A 16372-nucleotide genomic window follows, 5' to 3' on the forward strand; every position below is an offset into this window, starting at 1 on the left:
TGTGGTATACATTCTCTCCACCAGGAGGAGCCAGTTGAGGCGACATCGACAAAGCGGAGGAGAGCCTGCAGTTCACACACACACCCAGCGCCTGCATAAGAGCCACAGCAAAATGTAACAGAGGAGCAGAGTCCTCTATCGTCTAACCCTGCGCCACGGCCACCGCAACCCCCACCCCCCCACCACCGCCCTTTCTCTCCAGTCTCTCCAGTCTCTGCGTTGATCCCGCTCACAGCACCTTTTAAGGGCAGTGTTTCTCTAACAGGAAGGAGTGACGCCGCGGTTGAGAGGGGGGGGGGGGGGGAAGGACCACGCTCTGTACAGTCCTGCAGGAGGTCCGACCCATCCAGCCATTTACTCTGGGATAACCCACGAAGCCTAACCGCCCCCCCTCCCCCACGCCCCTCCCCCCTTTCGACCCCTTCTCTCTATGTCTGTTCAGAACCTATGGATGGTCGGTTCTGTCTCTCTCTTCTTAATCTCCTCGCGGTAGCAGTAGGAGCAGTAGTTGCCCGTCTCGGGGTGTCCGTAGTAGTTGCAGGTGGGCGTCCGGCAGCGGCTGGACTGCAGGCCCGCCAGGCCCCCGGCGCTGCCCAGGGAGTAGTGCCGGACCGGGGCGGGTCCGCTGCGGGCGTCCAGGGTGGAGCGCACGTCCCGGAAGCCGTTGGTGTAGCCGCCGGTGGCAGCAGTGGGCTCCGCGCCGGGGTAGTCCGGAGGGTCCATCTCGGGGGGGTACGAAGGGAAGGAGGCGGGGGGGAGGAGGCGCGAGGGGCTGAGCGAGGCCGGCGTGGCCGGCGGGTGGTACTGGGGGTGGGGGGGGCCCTGCGCCAGGGGGCAGTGGCGGGGGAGGGTGGCGTAGGAGGGCAGCCCGGGGTAGGAGGAGGCCGGGGAGCCGCCCGCCAGCTGCCGCCGCGTCTCCATGTAGCCGTGCATGTGCAGGTGCTGGGTGAGCGGCGCCGGGGCGGGGGCGGGCTGGTCTATGAAGGAGGGCCGGGGGATGGGCGCCATGCCCCCCGAGTACATGGAAGAGGGGCCGAAGGAGGACGACTTGAGGTGGTTGAAGGTGGGCGCTCCGAGAGGCGAGCTCTCCGAGAGGAGGAGCTCCTCTTTAGCCTCGAACGGCCGGAAGCCCAGCTCGGGACCGCCGCCCCCCCCCGCCCCCCGGATCCTTCTTGGGCTGAAGCTGCTGCAGCGGGACGCCGTTAGTGACTCCTCCTACTCCTCCTTTCCGCTCGACCTCCGACCTCCGCTGCTGCTCCTGCTGCTCGGCCCCGAAGCGCTCCTCTGCGTCGGCCAGGTAGCGCTGGATCATCTCCTCCTGGAAGGGCTGGCGGTTGCTGGTGGTCAGCTGGCCGGCGAAGATGAACTTCCTCTCGCCCTGCATGGCCGCCCGCAGGATGCTCAGGCTGGCCTTCACGTCGGCGCTGTACTTGTACGGGTCGCCCTCGCTGCTCCCGCCGCTGCCGCCGGCCGACCCGTTCTGGCGCTCGCTGCCCGACGAGGGCGAGCCCTTCCCGGAGTCCTCCGAGGCGTGGGCCGAGGGGGAGGAGCCGTCCTTGCTGCCCTTCCTGCCCCTCAGCGAGCCTTTCTTCTTCCCCTCCCCGGCCCCCCCGCCCTCCTGCTTGGCCCCTCCCCCTCCGGTCACTCCGGTCCCTCCGGCGTTCTTCCCCGTCATCAGCCCGCCCACGTTCTTCTTCAGCTTGCTGCCCAGGCTCTTGCCGAAGCTGCCCAGCTTGTTGGCCACGGAGTCGGCCCTCCTCTTGTCCTTGTCCTTGTCCTTCTCCTTCTTGCTCTTCTCCTTCCCGCCCGTCCCCGTCCCCGCCCCCGAGCTGTTACTGGAGGAGCTGGACGAGGAGGAGGAGCTGTTCTTGGCCGAGGGGCCGTTCCCGTTGACGGAAACACCGCCTCCCGCGGTCGCGCCGTCTCCGTTTCCGTTGGAGCTGCTGCTGACGGACTCCTTGTCGGACTCCCCCGAGTCCGGGGGCGTGCGGGCGTCCTCCCCGGCGGAGGCTGTGGGAGACTCGGGCTGGGCCAGGGGTGCCTGCTGGGGGGGGGGGGGGGGGGGGAGAGAGAGAGAGAGAGAGAGAGAGACAGAGATAAGACATTTCAAGACAAAGAGAGGGGAGGGAAGAATGACTCAGTTGAGGAGGCTCGGGGTTGTCATTTGTGACAAATTAGTTTTGAAAGATATTACATTTATGCTATATTTGGGCATGCTGTGACCTAGATGAGGCATCATTCCACTTCAAACAATGGACAATTATAAAAACGTCCCTCTTTGCCAAGCCTCATCAGAGCGAGCGACCACCGAAAACCTGATTGAGAGCAACCCTAATGTAATCTTTCACTGGAACAACTTAAAAAGCTCTAAAACAGAGATTCTTCTGTTGCCACTTTTCGGTTAACCATGAAATTGCTGAGTTAGTTATCCTTTCAAACTCGCTAGCATTAGACTGGTGACACACAAGAGGGCTATTCAAACCATGTTGGTGCCATGTCATTTTATGACCAAAGTGGTTCTCTGTGGGTTTGTTTTCTCAGGGAGGTTTTTACAGCTGGGAGGAGACAACTGACATGATGAAAACAGGATAATACAGTGGTGTAGGACCATATAACCGTGTCTTATCTAAACCTACATATCTCTAAACAAATCGTCTGTTGTCATTTCAGCATTACCATCCATTAGAAACATAGTGGGGGCTGTCAGGAAAAATAAAATGGCGGAATATGCAGTTGTCTCTCCAACTACTGCCTAGAGCTTGATGTTCAGACTGTTGGGCGTATCGCCATAGCAACGGTACATAGCAAGCTCATAGCAACGGTAGTGAGGGGCTCACCTGTACCTCACAGGGCAGGGGGAGCCAGGTGACGGTCATGTAGCTGTGTAACAGCTGGAGCTTGGCTTCCAGGGACAGGGTCACACTGAGGGGGGGGGGGGGAGAGAGAAATAAATAAGTAAGTCAATAAATCATATACTTCCATGCCTCAAGTGTCATGTCTGGTGAAATATCTGGACTGTGGATTGTTTGAGTTTAAAATGTCTTCACAACAAACTGATAAAAAGATGAAAAGTAAAACGCACGCACACCCACACAAAATGGATCAGTATATACAAGAGTCTAAAAAAAAAAAAAAGATTCAGGAGAGAGTGAAATATAAAAGAAAAGTCGAGTGATTTACATACAATACAAACATCTGGTCCTGGTCCTAAACCCTACTGCTTCACAATATATAAGCGTTGTTATAACATATGTTATATGTTATAGTAATGCTATAGTTATTAATATCTGCATTATGTTTCTGGCAAGGATTCATACATGCATATCAACAATGTGGTATATCCACTGTTAAACCCCTAAACCCATTTTCTAAACTCCATAATGTGAATCACATGGTAATCCAGGAATTATACATTATTTCCAGATTATTGGATTATTTTTTAACCACTATCTCTGTAAAACAGGGACCACAGCATCATCTTAATCCAGTGGGCTATTTCTTATTTCCGGGCTATTTCTGTATTCCTCTCTGTGTTCTATTCATAGAAGGCATTTAGTGTTAATCTCACTCTCATTGGTACATGTCACTAATCTGGAGCAGAAGTCAATCCCCCCAACCACTGACACCAGGTCCTGTGAGGCCAGCATGTAATGTGTGTGTGTGTGTGTGTGTGTGTGTGTGTGTGTGTGTGTGTGTGTGTGATGTTGATATAAAAGCAGTTTGTTGCAGCCGTGTTTCCCATTAATTACTGAGACTGTGGCGGTCCGCCATAGTCCAATTTGTCCCGCCATGGTCTCATAACGAACTTAAAATATTTGTACACGCGAGTGATGCAATCTCTGGGATCCACACTGCATCTACTGTAGGTCCATATGATTTACCACTATTGAGAATTCCCCCACCCCACCCCCCCCGCAATTGTCAACGAAAGCATTCTCCGCTAGCAACCTCCCCCCCTCCCCTCTCCTCCCCCCTCCTCTCCTCTCCTCTCCTCTCCTCCCCTCTCCCCCCCTCTCCTCCCCTCCCCTCTCCTCCCCTCCCCTCTCCTCCCCTCCCCTCCCCTCTCCTCTCCTCCCCTCCCCTCCCCTCCCCTCCTCTCCTCTCCTCTCCTCCCCTCTCCTCTCCTCTCCTCTCCTCCCCTCTCCTCTCCCCTCCTCTCCTCTCCTCTCCCCTCCTCTCCTCTCCTCTCCTCCCCTCCCCTCTCCTCTCCCCTCCTCTCCTCCCCTCTCCTCCCCTCTCCTCTCCTCTCCCCTCCTCTCCTCCCCTCTCTTCCCCTCCCCTCCCCTCTCTTCCCCTCCCCTCTCCTCCCCTCCCCTCTTCTCTCCCCTCCTCTCCTCTCCTCCCCTCCCCTCTCCTCTCCTCCCCTCCCCTCCCCTCTCCTCCCCTCCCCTCCCCCCCCTCTCCTCCCCTCCCCTCCCCTCTCCTCTCCTCTCCTCTCCTCCCCTCCCCTCCCCTCCCCTCTCCTCTCCTCTCCTCTCCTCCCCTCTCCTCCCCTCCTCTCCCCTCCTCTCCTCTCCCCTCCTCTCCTCTCCTCCCCTCCCCTCTCCCCTCCTCTCCTCTCCTCTCTTCCCCTCCCCTCTCCTCTCCTCCCCTCTCCCCTCCTCTCCTCCCCTCCCCTCCTCTCCTCCCCTCTCCTCTCCTCCCCTCTCCTCTCCTCCCCTCCCCTCCCCCTCCCCTCTCCTCCCCTCCCCTCTCCTCTCCTCCCCTCCCCTCTCCCCTCCTCTCCTCCCCTCCCCCCCCCTCCCCTCTCCTCTCCTCCCCCCTCCTCTCCCCTCCTCTCCTCCCCTCCCCCCCCCCCTCCCCTCTCCTCTCCTCCCCTGTCCTCCCCTCTCCTCTCCTCCCCTCTCCTCTCCTCTCCTCCCCTCTCCTCTCCTCTCCTCTCCTCCCCTCTCCTCTCCTCTCCTCTCCTCCCCTCCCCTCCCCCCTCCTCTCCCCTCCTCTCCTCTCCTCTCCTCCCCTCCCCTCCCCTCTCCTCTCCCCTCCTCTCCTCTCCTCCCCTCTCCTCTCCTCCCCTCTCTTCCCCTCCCCTCTCCTCTCCTCCCCTCTCCTCTCCCCTCCTCTCCTCCCCTCTCCTCCCCTCCCCCCTCTCCTCCCCTCCCCTCTCCTCTCCTCTCCTCTCCTCCCCTCCCCTCTCCTCCCCTCCCCTCTCCTCCCCTCCCCTCCCCTCTCCTCTCCTCTCCTCCCCTCCCCTCTCCTCTCCCCTCCTCTCCTCCCCTCTCCTCCCCTCTCTTCCCCTCCCCTCCCCTCTCTTCCCCTCCCCTCTCCTCTCCTCCCCTCCCCTCCCCTCTTCTCTCCTCTCCCCTCCTCTCCTCTCCCCTCCTCTCCTCTCCTCCCCTCTCCTCTCCTCTCCTCCCCTCCCCCCCCCCTCCCCTCTCCTCCCCTCCCCTCTCCTCCCCTCCCCTCTCCTCTCCTCTCCTCCTCTCCCCTCCCCTCCCCTCCCCTCCCCTCTCCCCTCCTCTCCTCTCCTCTCCCCCCCCCCGCCACAGTCTCACAAAATCCTGTGGGAAACACTGCACAGAGAGCACGGTCATACCTTGCCAACATCACATTATCCGTGTCATCCTTTCCCCACTCCCAGTCCTTCCCAGGATCCACTGCAAAGTGCACGGGCAGCATCTTGTGTTCCGAATCAGTGAGGGGGATGACGACTGTGGAGAACATGGAGCAAAAAACGTTTAGTTTTACTTCAGTTTGTTTCTCCTCTATTTAACCAGAGGAGTCACGTTGAGATTCTCATCTCTTTTTGCAAGCGAAGCCCCTGGCCATGGACGCAGCGTAAGCATACACAACAAATTACCCAGACACAGAAAACACTAACACATTATCTAACACATACAGTTTAGTCTGTATGCAAAACACAATAGACAATAATAAAATGCCATTTAGCTGACGCTTTTATCCAAGGCGACTTACATTGCAGTAAGTGCAGAAACGTTTCAGTATATGTGTGGTGGCCTGGGAAAACCCGTCGGATGTCGCTGGCGTTCGTTTGTGGCAAAGAGCAAAAATAGATGGAAATCGCGATTTTGGCGATTTTCATATTATGTGGTATTCTAGTACTTTGAACTCCATACTACATTATGGTGAATAAACATTTTAAGAAAACAAAAGAGAAAGTACATGTTTTTATGTTTTTGTGGTGGGTAGTTTGTCTGCATCACAAGCAGACAAACGAGACCGGCCGATCTGCATAGGCTCCTCCCCCGACCCGGAGGAGAAAGGAGTCGGGGGCAGCATGGGGGCAGCATTTCTTACATTTCACTTTTTTTGACATGATACATTAAAATGCTCATAACTTTTTAAAATAAAGGGCTATCTCAGTCATTCAACCAGTTATGAATAGCTGAGAACTTCTAATTTATGGAAATATTTAAAAATGAAAATGTCAAAATGCCACCATGTGAAGGGTTTTCCCAGGCCACCACACATATATGCATATTGTTTATATAGTCAATCGATCAACAGAATGCTGAATGTGTCGTGCTTATATCAGGTATAACAGCAACCGCGCCCCCCCTTCCCCATCCCAAATTCTTCTTCCTCCAATTAGTTCGGTCTGTGTGTGTGTGTGTGTGTGTGTGTGTGTGTGTGTGTGTGTGTGTTTCTGGTCTAGCCTTTCAGGGTCTTACCCTCTTCTAGACGGTTGCCAGCGGGGGCGGCCCCTGTAGAGTAATGTAATGGGCTGTGTAATCGGAGGGCAGCGATGATGAATAGTTGCTGTAACGTTACCTTGCTCCTTGGAGCTGTCCTTCTGCTCCATGGACACCAGGGCGGAGAAGTGGGCCTGGTCGTACGCCAGGACGAGGGGCGAGCGGTGGCACCTGGCAGCCGGCACCTCCAGGGGCAGGTAGATGCCCCCGAACGGGATGGGCGCAAACGCTGGTGATGGGGAGGGGGGGGAAGAACAGGGAATACAACATTTATAATTCATGATGTGTGAGTCATAAAAAAATAAGCAGCTTAGGGATGTTGTAGCGCAGTACGATCGTTTTTAGAGTGGATATCGATTAAAGTAACGTCTTTAGTACGGTATCTGCACCAGAAAATAAGCAACGTTTCTTTGGTTTGTGATTTCAACAAAGTGACCTATCCCCCTTCTTAGTACATTTATATATACATATACACACACACACGCACACACACACACACACACACACATACACACACAAACATAGTTTATAGGTACCATAGCTAACGGGCATATTTGTTAAAAACTTAAATGCGATAACTAACAGCTCCATAAGAAGAAGAGTACTTCATTGTCCATGAAACAGGAACATTTGAGAGACATATACACATATGCACACACACACACACACACACACAGCCACACAGCCACACACACACAGCCACACACACACACACACACACACACACACACACACACACACACACACACACACACACACACAGCCCATAAACATCTGCACATCCACAGCCGCAGTGCAGTCGCCCCCGGAGAGTCAGCAGGGTGATTTCCAAGCGGAAACAGCGAGCAGATTCCCAAACATAATCCCAATCCAGGTCTGACCCTGACTTAAGCTCTTGGCCAATTTTCAAGAGTGACGATACGGTACACAAACACCTCCAGAGCGCTCCACACCGCCTGGCTCGCAGAGAGGTGGCGGGGTGTGTCGTCTCCACAAAACATGTTAATACGATATTCGCACCTCACACCTCAATTTTCAAAAAAGACGTATGCACCTCCTAAGCCCCAGGCAAACGTACTCATTATAATAATACAAAATATATATATAATAATAATACATTAGACTTTTTAGTGCTTTTCAAGACACTCAAAGACGCTTTACAAACTGAAAATATTGAGTAGTAATAATAAAAAGAAACAAAAAAGAAATAAAAGAAAGTATAGGGGCCTAATTAAGGTAGGGAGGGGGAGAGGGAGAGGGTTAACTGGTGAAGGCGAGCTTGAAGAGGTGGGTTTTGAGGGCCTGTTTAAATGTTGGGAGGGTGTAGGCCTGTCTGATGTGGTTGGGGAGGGCGTTCCATAAAAGACGTATGCACCTCCTCCTACGCCCCAAGGCAAACTTACTCATTACAGTTTTGTAGATGCTAGGTGCTTCCAATGATCAAGTAATCAGAAAATATAGATTTGTATATTCATAGATCATACTGTTCAGGATTTAGCCTTGGGAGTCGATACCAGATCTTTTCCAATGCTTTGCTGCATTCCAACTGCCAACCGTCTCAATCGATTGCTAAAGATTAAAAATCTTTTTAAGCACTTTTTTTTTTTTAAACCACCCTGTAAGTGCCTTGCTCAAGGGCACATGGGCAGTGGTAATCAACCTATAGGACAGTAGCTACAGTCTCTATAAACATAAGAATGGTCTTAGCTCCTCGTGCTTCAACTTAACTGTTGCCTTCACCAGTTAACCCTCTCCCCCTCCCCTTCCCATGTGTCCCAGCACTACCTCAATTAGGCCCCTATACTTTATTTTATTTTATTTTTTGTCTTTTTATTATTACTACTCAATCGTTTTAGTTTGTAAAGCGTCTTTGAGTGTCTAGAAAAGCGCTATGTAAGTCTAATGTATTATTATTATTATTATTATTATTATTATTATTATTATTATTAACTGTCCCTCCTGAAACCTCCCCATCCCCCTGTTCAGTTTCTCTGCTGAATATTAACAACAACAACAACAACAACAACAATCCTTCTTCTAGCATTATGACTGCCAATGGCCCCTGGCCAGGAGCAGAGATTACTTTTCTTGCGATGGATGACTGATGGATAGATGATTCGCTAACTCAGACAAATTGACAACTTGTTGTAAGGCACTTGGGAGAAAGGCGTCTGCTAAATCAGGCCATAAATATAATGTTGGTACCTTCTCCTCCGGAGTCCCTGAGCATGGTGTCAGCCACCACCACGATGGGCCTCCGCAGGACATGGGCCAGGACGAACACGTGGAACTCCTCCAGACTCTCATACACAGGCTCCTCTGACGACTCCACCCTGGGGACGACAGCACCACACGCAGTCAGAACAAGACACAAACACTCCTCTCACCTCTCACTGTGGAACAGTGGGGCTCTTTGTCTGAACAGAGGATTATTTACCACTGATGCTTTCTACCTTGAAGTGGTAAAGCGTAAACACAACTTAAAGCATGAGTCCTACTTAGGTGGACTTAGGGACTTAGGTGTAAATCACGAGTATAGTACATCAAGTTGAGAGATCCATCCCACCAGGTTTACACAGACAGTCAATGGCCACCAGTGCAAAGCTACGTCTTTACTGCCTGTTTACATCAACACGGCCAGACTTCAAAGTGGGTCTGTGCGTCAACCCCTATTACTGGCTCAATGTGTTTAGAATGAATGAATAGAGATTCAGGCTGGTCATCTTGAGTCAACAGTCTCTACTATATCCTGTGTCTACTATGTCCCAGGTCTCTACTATGTCCCAGGTCTCTACTATGTCATGTCTCTACTATGTCCTGTCTCTACTATGTCCTGTCTCTACTATGTCCTGTGTCTACTATGTCCCAGGTCTCTACTATGTCCTGTCTCTACTATGTCCTGTCTCTACTTTGTCCTGTCTCTACTATGTCCTGTCTCTACTATGTGGTGTCCCAGGTCTCTACTATGTCCCAGGTCTCTACTATGTGGTGTCCCAGCTCTCACCCGTTGCTCCCGTTGGTACTGTAGTGTATCCGGGGTTCGCTGGACGCCAGCTTCAGCAGCTCATTCCATTCCTTCTGCCACTCCTCCTCCGTGTACATCAGACCAGACTGTGTACACATACACAAACACACACACGCGCACACACGCACACACACACACAGACGCACAGACGCACACAGACACAAACACACACACACACACACACAGGCACACAAGCGCACACAAGCGCACAGGCGCACAGACGCACAGACACACACACGCACACAGACAAACAGGCACACACACACACAGACACTTGCAATTTAATTTAAATCCAGAGTAAATAACCAGGATCCAAGATCCAAGTAAAAACCTCAAACTCACAATGTAATGAAATCATCGTTCATTAGATTTGATACAATTCTGAATTCGGCCCCAAGGCAGAGCTGTATGTTGGGAGTGATGTTGCCTCTAGTGATGTTGCCTCTAGTTTGTTTTGACGTGTTGTTCTGTTCCTCTGTTGTTCTGTTGGTTGTTTATTTTCTGTTTATTTACACCTTAGGAGTACTTTTACTGTAAAGCACCTCGGTTGACAAGTGTCATGTTTAAATGTGCTATATACCGTATTTTCCGGACTATAAGTCGCGGTTTTTTTCATACTTTGGCTGGTCCTGCGACTTATAGTCAGGTGCGACTTATATATCAATAATTCATAATCTCTGACTGACATGAACTGACATACGGTAATCTCTGACTGACATGAACCAAGGAGTAACCTCCGCTAGCGCCTCATACACGATAGAATAGCCATTATACTTGACAATGTGGACATTAAACACGACAATGTGGACATTAAACATGATGTTATGGACCTTATACACAATGTTATGGACGTTATAAACGATATTAAAGTCATTTATTCCTTCCAGAGACTGTTCTATGTTGCTAAGTTACCCCCGCGAGGCTATTTTGCTACTTCCGCTAGCGCCACATACGCGATAGAATAGCCATTATACTCGACAATGTGGACATTACACACGACAATGTGGACATTAAACATGATATTATGGACCTTATACACGATATTATGAACGTTATACACGATATTAAAGTCATTTATTACCTTTCAGAGGCTGTTCAATGTTGCATTGTTTGTAGGCCGCCCTTCATCCTAACTACTTCCGTTTTTCACCAAGCTATCTTTGTCATGGCCTTATACACGATAAATAGTCGTTACACTCGACAATGTGGACATTAAGCACTATATTATGAACGTTATACACGCTATTATGAACGTTATACACAATATTAAAGTCATTTATTACCTTTCAGAGGCTGTTCCATCCTGTTTGCTTGCTCCCGCGACGCCATTTTGCTAACCTTCGTTAGCAACGCGCTAGCTAGCCCTGGCTTTACACTCGATAATTTAAGTATTTCTAACCTTTCAGAAGAAGTTTTAACGTGAATTATGTCCTTCCTGGGCTTACAAATCCTCTCATGTCTCTTCACAGTGCCAGACTAGAGTCAAGCTCAACAGGGTCTTCTTTCCCCGCTGATTCCGCCAAGCCCGTTCCCTTGAACCATGCGACTTATAGTCCAGTGCGACTTATATGTGGTTTTTTCCTCTTCGTGACCCATTTTTGGCCTGCTGCGACTTATACTCGGGTGCGACTTATAGTCCGGAAAATACGGTAAATACATTTGATTGATTGGTCTAGTCTAGACACTCACCTCCTTGTTCTGCTGGGTCTGCTGCCACCTCCACCTGCGTCTCAGCGACTCTCTCTCCTGGCCGTGGTCCATCAGGGCGTACAGCGACTTCCGCAGCATCAGGTCGCGGTCGTGGAAGCCCCACATACCTGCAAGGCCATACAGGTAGATACTAGTATTAAAAAGGTTGACCCTAGCCAACAGCAAAGAAGTTATGGATAAATGGACTACACTTATATAGCGTCTTTACCCAAAGCGCTTTACAACGACCTCTCATTCACACACACATTCACACACCAATGGCGGCAAGCTACCATGCAAGGTGCTGGCCCGCTCACTGGGAGCAATTTGGTGTGTAGTGTCTTGCCCAAGGACACTTCGACAGGTGGCCAGCCGGGGCTCGAACCGCCGATCTGCCTCATTAGACAGCGGCTCTACCTCCTGCACCACAGCCGCCCGAAGCTATGTTTCAGAGACCTTAGTTGTGTAGAAGCAAGAGTGGTGCTCTAAGGTTCACAAATATTACTAGCAAAACCACATTTCAATGGATGGATTATAAGCATACACTACATGGCCAAAAGTATGTGGACACCCAGACATCAGACCCATATGTGCTTGTTGAACATTCCAAAACCATGGAGTTGGTCCCCCCCCCCTTTGCTGCTATAACAGCCTCCACTCTTCTGGGAAGGCTTTCCACTAGATTTTGGAGCATGGTTGCGGGGATTTGCTCCCATTCAGCCACAGGAGAATTACTGAGGTTGGGCACTGGTGTTGGGGCGAGGTGGACTGGCTCTCAGTCAGTGTTCCAGTGTGTTGGATGGTGTTGAGGTCAGGGCTCTATGCAGGCCAGTCAGGTTCCTCCACACCAAACTCGGCAAACCATGTCATTATGGACCTCACTTTGTGCATGGAGGCATTGTCATGCTGAAACAGGAAAGGGCCTTCCCCAAACTGTTGCCACAAAGTTGGAAGCATACAATGAGATGCTAGAAAATTGTATGCTGTAGAATTAAGATTTCCCTTCACTGAAACTAAGGGAGCTAGCCCAAACCATGACAAACAGCCCCAGACCATAATTGATAGAATTTTGGCTCTGTGCTGTACTATATGTTTCTAGGTCATTTGGATCCTAATTAATTTGCTAGGCTAAGCCTACTCGGAAAGGGCACTCTGGTTAAGTGAATTTGCTCGGCGATAGTGTAAACAGCAATTAGTCAGGGTTTACTTTAGCTAACAGTGAACTAAGTTCTGATAATGGATATGGTGAAATGAGAGCCTTCACAGTGTAGATATTGTGTGAAAGGCTGTGATACTCACCTAATGAGGCTGCGTGCAACAGGCAGTTTCCGTCCCCACTCGTAGCCAGCGGCAATAGACTCTGACAGTTGGGTCCCACCCGTGTCCACCAATTCAGTCGACCTAACGTCAAACAGCAATGAGTCACACCCAATACGATTCTGCACAACCCACAACCTTTCATATAACCACTGTAATTAACAGTGACGACTATCATTTAGCCTACTGCTATACAACTGCCAAGGTTACCTCAGATATTAAGTCGGGCGTTGACGTAGCAATATCTGAGGTAATCCTTTTAGTTTTATATTATGGATGCATATACTTTTTAAATCAATAAAATATATATTTTTATGTTGTTTGTACTTTCGTAGTTCCATTCAGTTTCTCGTAAGACCAGATAGGTTTGGGGACAACTTTGAGCTTAAAAGGAGGCGGATCGACTAGACTTGTAATGGTGTTAGAAGTGGGATCCCTGTACACTCACCGGCGTGTTCCAAGGCCACCATCATGGACTGTTCGATGAGGTCCCTCTCGATGAAGCCGCGGAAGTCGTCGCGGTAGACGGTGAGGTCGGGCAGCTGGAAGGTGCACAGTGGCGTGTCCAGGAGGGGCTCGCTGCTGCTTCCTCCCGGGCAGGAGACGTGCGACCGGGCCAGGGACACGATGGTGGAGCTGGCGTGGGAGATGCCTCTGGATAGACGCTTCTCTGTTGCTATGGAGGGAGGGAACAGAAGAGAAGAGAGAGCTTCAACATTAAGTTAGGGAAGGTCAGGGGAAGCAGAAAAAGCTTAAGCGGGGGAGAGAGAGAAAATGGAAATGAGGAGAGGTGATAAAATTGCAGTAGAGAATACTTAGGAAAAACAAATGTTGGTTATAACCAATAATGAGAATAATAATAATAATAATAATAATAATAATAATAATAATAATAATAATAATAATTCAAGAGAGCAAAGCGGGTTTATACTCAGGGTTTACTTTACATGAACAAATAACAAAAGCTTTTTAACATTGTGATGTTATGCCAAGTATTGTGAGTTAGTGATGTCATGCCAAATATTATAAGTTAGTGATGTCATGCCAAATATTATAAGTTAGTGATGTCATGTAAGTTAGCGATGTCATGTAAGTTAGCGATGTCATGTAAGTTAGCGATGTCATGTAAGTTAGCGATGTCATGTAAGTTAGCGATGTCATGTAAGTTAGCGATGTCATGTAAGTTAGCGACGTCATGCCAAATATGAAACATTTCACTTGCCAGAGGTCTCACCTTGCACCACCTCATCCTGGCGGTGGAGAAGGGGCCGCCCTATCCGGGCCATCTCCTTTTCGGGGGCAGGGGCGTACTGCGTCCTCTCCTCAGCTAAAGAGTAGGACAGGTTCCCAGCATGCACCTGTCGAAGCTGCTCAAAGTCGCTGAGGGCAGCGGTGAGATCCCAGTTCTTGCCTGTAGACAGAAAGGCAACGTTGTGTCTGTGTTAAGCAAGCTACGCCTGATGTGGAAGTTCAACAGACTCTATGACAGGCGGTTCTGCTCGACACTCTTTTTAATGAGTTTAAATATTTACCATATGTCAACACAACCACTGTTATCTTATGTAAAGGCCACTGGCACATTCCGTTGCTTGAGTAAATATCAGAATTTAGAGAATGTCTTCGCCTCTCCACTGCTGTGTACTGCAATGCGTTACATTTTTAACCCATATTCTTATCTGCAACTTGTACTGCTGCTAGGCAACAGGAGCGCAGTCTATTCTGGCTACACAGTACCTTCCCTCCTACCTAGCCAACCGCTTTGGAACAAGTTACGACCTCTCACCGGCAGTTGTCCATAAAACTGCGAGTGGGGGGGGTTACAGACTATTCATCATAAAACATGAAACCCATGTCCAGAAGCTAGGAACATAATACGTGATCGTATGCCAAATTCGGCCATTGGGCCCTTCCCCTGAGGGAATTGGATATGTATAAGCAATTGCTGCACTCTGTCCTTCTGACAGGCTGAGGTGAAATGTTCACCGTATTGATTTGTATCCCTCAAATTCTTTCAGATCTCCATTACAGAGCTACCCCTCTGTACAGTACTTCTACTGTTAATAATAATAAATAATAACCCTTCATCGTGACTGCCAAAGGCACCTGGTCCTAGCATAGATTTGTTTTTCTTATAATGACTCATGTCTAGATGACTCACTTACTTTAGACAGATGTACTTGTAAATCGGTTGGATAAAAGCTTCTGCTAAATGTCAACGTTTAAAATAAAACAACAACTACTAAAAAACAAGCAATGTAGCTGGAGGAAAAGGGCTATGACTAGGGCGTTGGAATTCAGTACTAGAACACTGGGCCGGTTTCACAGAGACAACACTTAAGCCTAGTCCTGGACTAGCCTAAATTGTAACTAAATCGACTAAATCTAGTAAAATCTCCATTGGATATGCTTTTTTAGTCTAGAATCAGGCCTAAGCCCTGTCTGTGGAACATGCCCCGGGTCACTCACCCTCTAGCAGGTCTCTGGCCAGTCCCGGTTCAGCTCCAGTGGAACGGACAAAGTCGGACAGGACTGCGTCCATATCCAAGGTCATGTGATCATGAATTTACAGGGCGGCGGGGGTCATCAGGGCAGAGAAAACACAGGGGAGCCGCCCTCCCCGACAAGAAGACCACAGGAGCGAGGGGAAGGGGGGAGGGGGGGGGGGGCTTCTCGCCTCTCGTTACACTTCCAGCCACACCTGAGGGGAAGGAGAAAGACAGAACCACTAATTAATACAGCGTGCAGGTGAGCTGACTAGACTGGAGGACATTGGTCTCAAAAAACGTTATGAGAGAATTCAATTCAAGGAAGGAGGCAGATTCAAGGTTGTTACCACTAAAAAAAACAAACAGAGAACATGGTCAAACCCCTTGATCCTTTATAGGTGCAGGCCTTGTTTTGGTAGGGGGCAGCAACATCTCTGATGACTACAGAATATTCTGCTTTTACAAACTGTTAGGCTGTTTTTCAAATGAAACAACATATCCTGCTCTGGTTGCGTGCTTTTAGAATTTGTAAATCATTTCTCTGTGAACATCTCTCTGTGAACACCCTTCTGGTCACATGTCTCACCCATGACCACTGTTGTGGCACGTACACACAGTGGGCAAGTTACACAAAGGTGTTTGTTAAAATTTGCATACAATCAAAAGTGCAGCCACATGATAACATGTAGCCTTGCATAAGCTACTCTTTTGAATGACGCAGGGTAGCACAACTTCTCTGTACTGCATCCAGAACACTTCTGACTCTTTTGCCCCCTATAGTTAATTGTGCTTTTTCACTTGTTTAGGTCAAATCTTATTGTTATTGTTTGGCCTTCATCAAGCCACAAATTCAGTTAAACGCCTGGTCACTCTTTTTAATTTCGAAGAATTATCGAATTACGAACCTTCAACTGCCAAATTACGGAGTTATAGGCTACGTTATAAGAAATACCAAGGCTTGGTGAGAAAGAGAGAGAGAAAAAAAAAAAAAAAACTTTCCACAGACTTGAAGGTTGAACTCTGCCACCCCTTTAGTTGGAGCATCACCCTCCAGCAAACCTTCCATTCTGGACTTCAAACATGACTCACTGCACTCCCAAAAATACCATGCACAAAGGAGTCTCCATTTAGAGAGTCAGCACACGAAGGGACTGGTCGAGCCAAACAATGACTGGGTTTATAAAGAGTGCTAAACTACAGCAGCA

General features: G+C 49.6%; 1 protein-coding gene across 1 annotated transcript; it reads right to left on the minus strand.

Annotated features, from left to right (window-relative positions):
* Positions 1 to 438: 438 nt before the first annotated feature.
* otud7b (OTU deubiquitinase 7B) lies at positions 439 to 15232 on the minus strand (the record flags this gene model as incomplete). The annotated part of the gene is given in 12 exon segments (XM_080540623.1): positions 439 to 1165; positions 1167 to 2044; positions 2838 to 2922; positions 5534 to 5648; positions 6730 to 6879; positions 8856 to 8983; positions 9655 to 9761; positions 11365 to 11492; positions 12664 to 12765; positions 13130 to 13357; positions 13916 to 14092; positions 15148 to 15232. Coding segments are annotated over 12 exon segments (2910 nt in total).
* Between the last annotated feature and the right edge of the window lie 1140 nt (positions 15233 to 16372).

Source organism: Nansenia antarctica (assembly GCF_963989245.1).
Source record: "Nansenia antarctica genome assembly, chromosome: 10".
NCBI lineage: Eukaryota > Metazoa > Chordata > Actinopteri > Argentiniformes > Microstomatidae > Nansenia > Nansenia antarctica.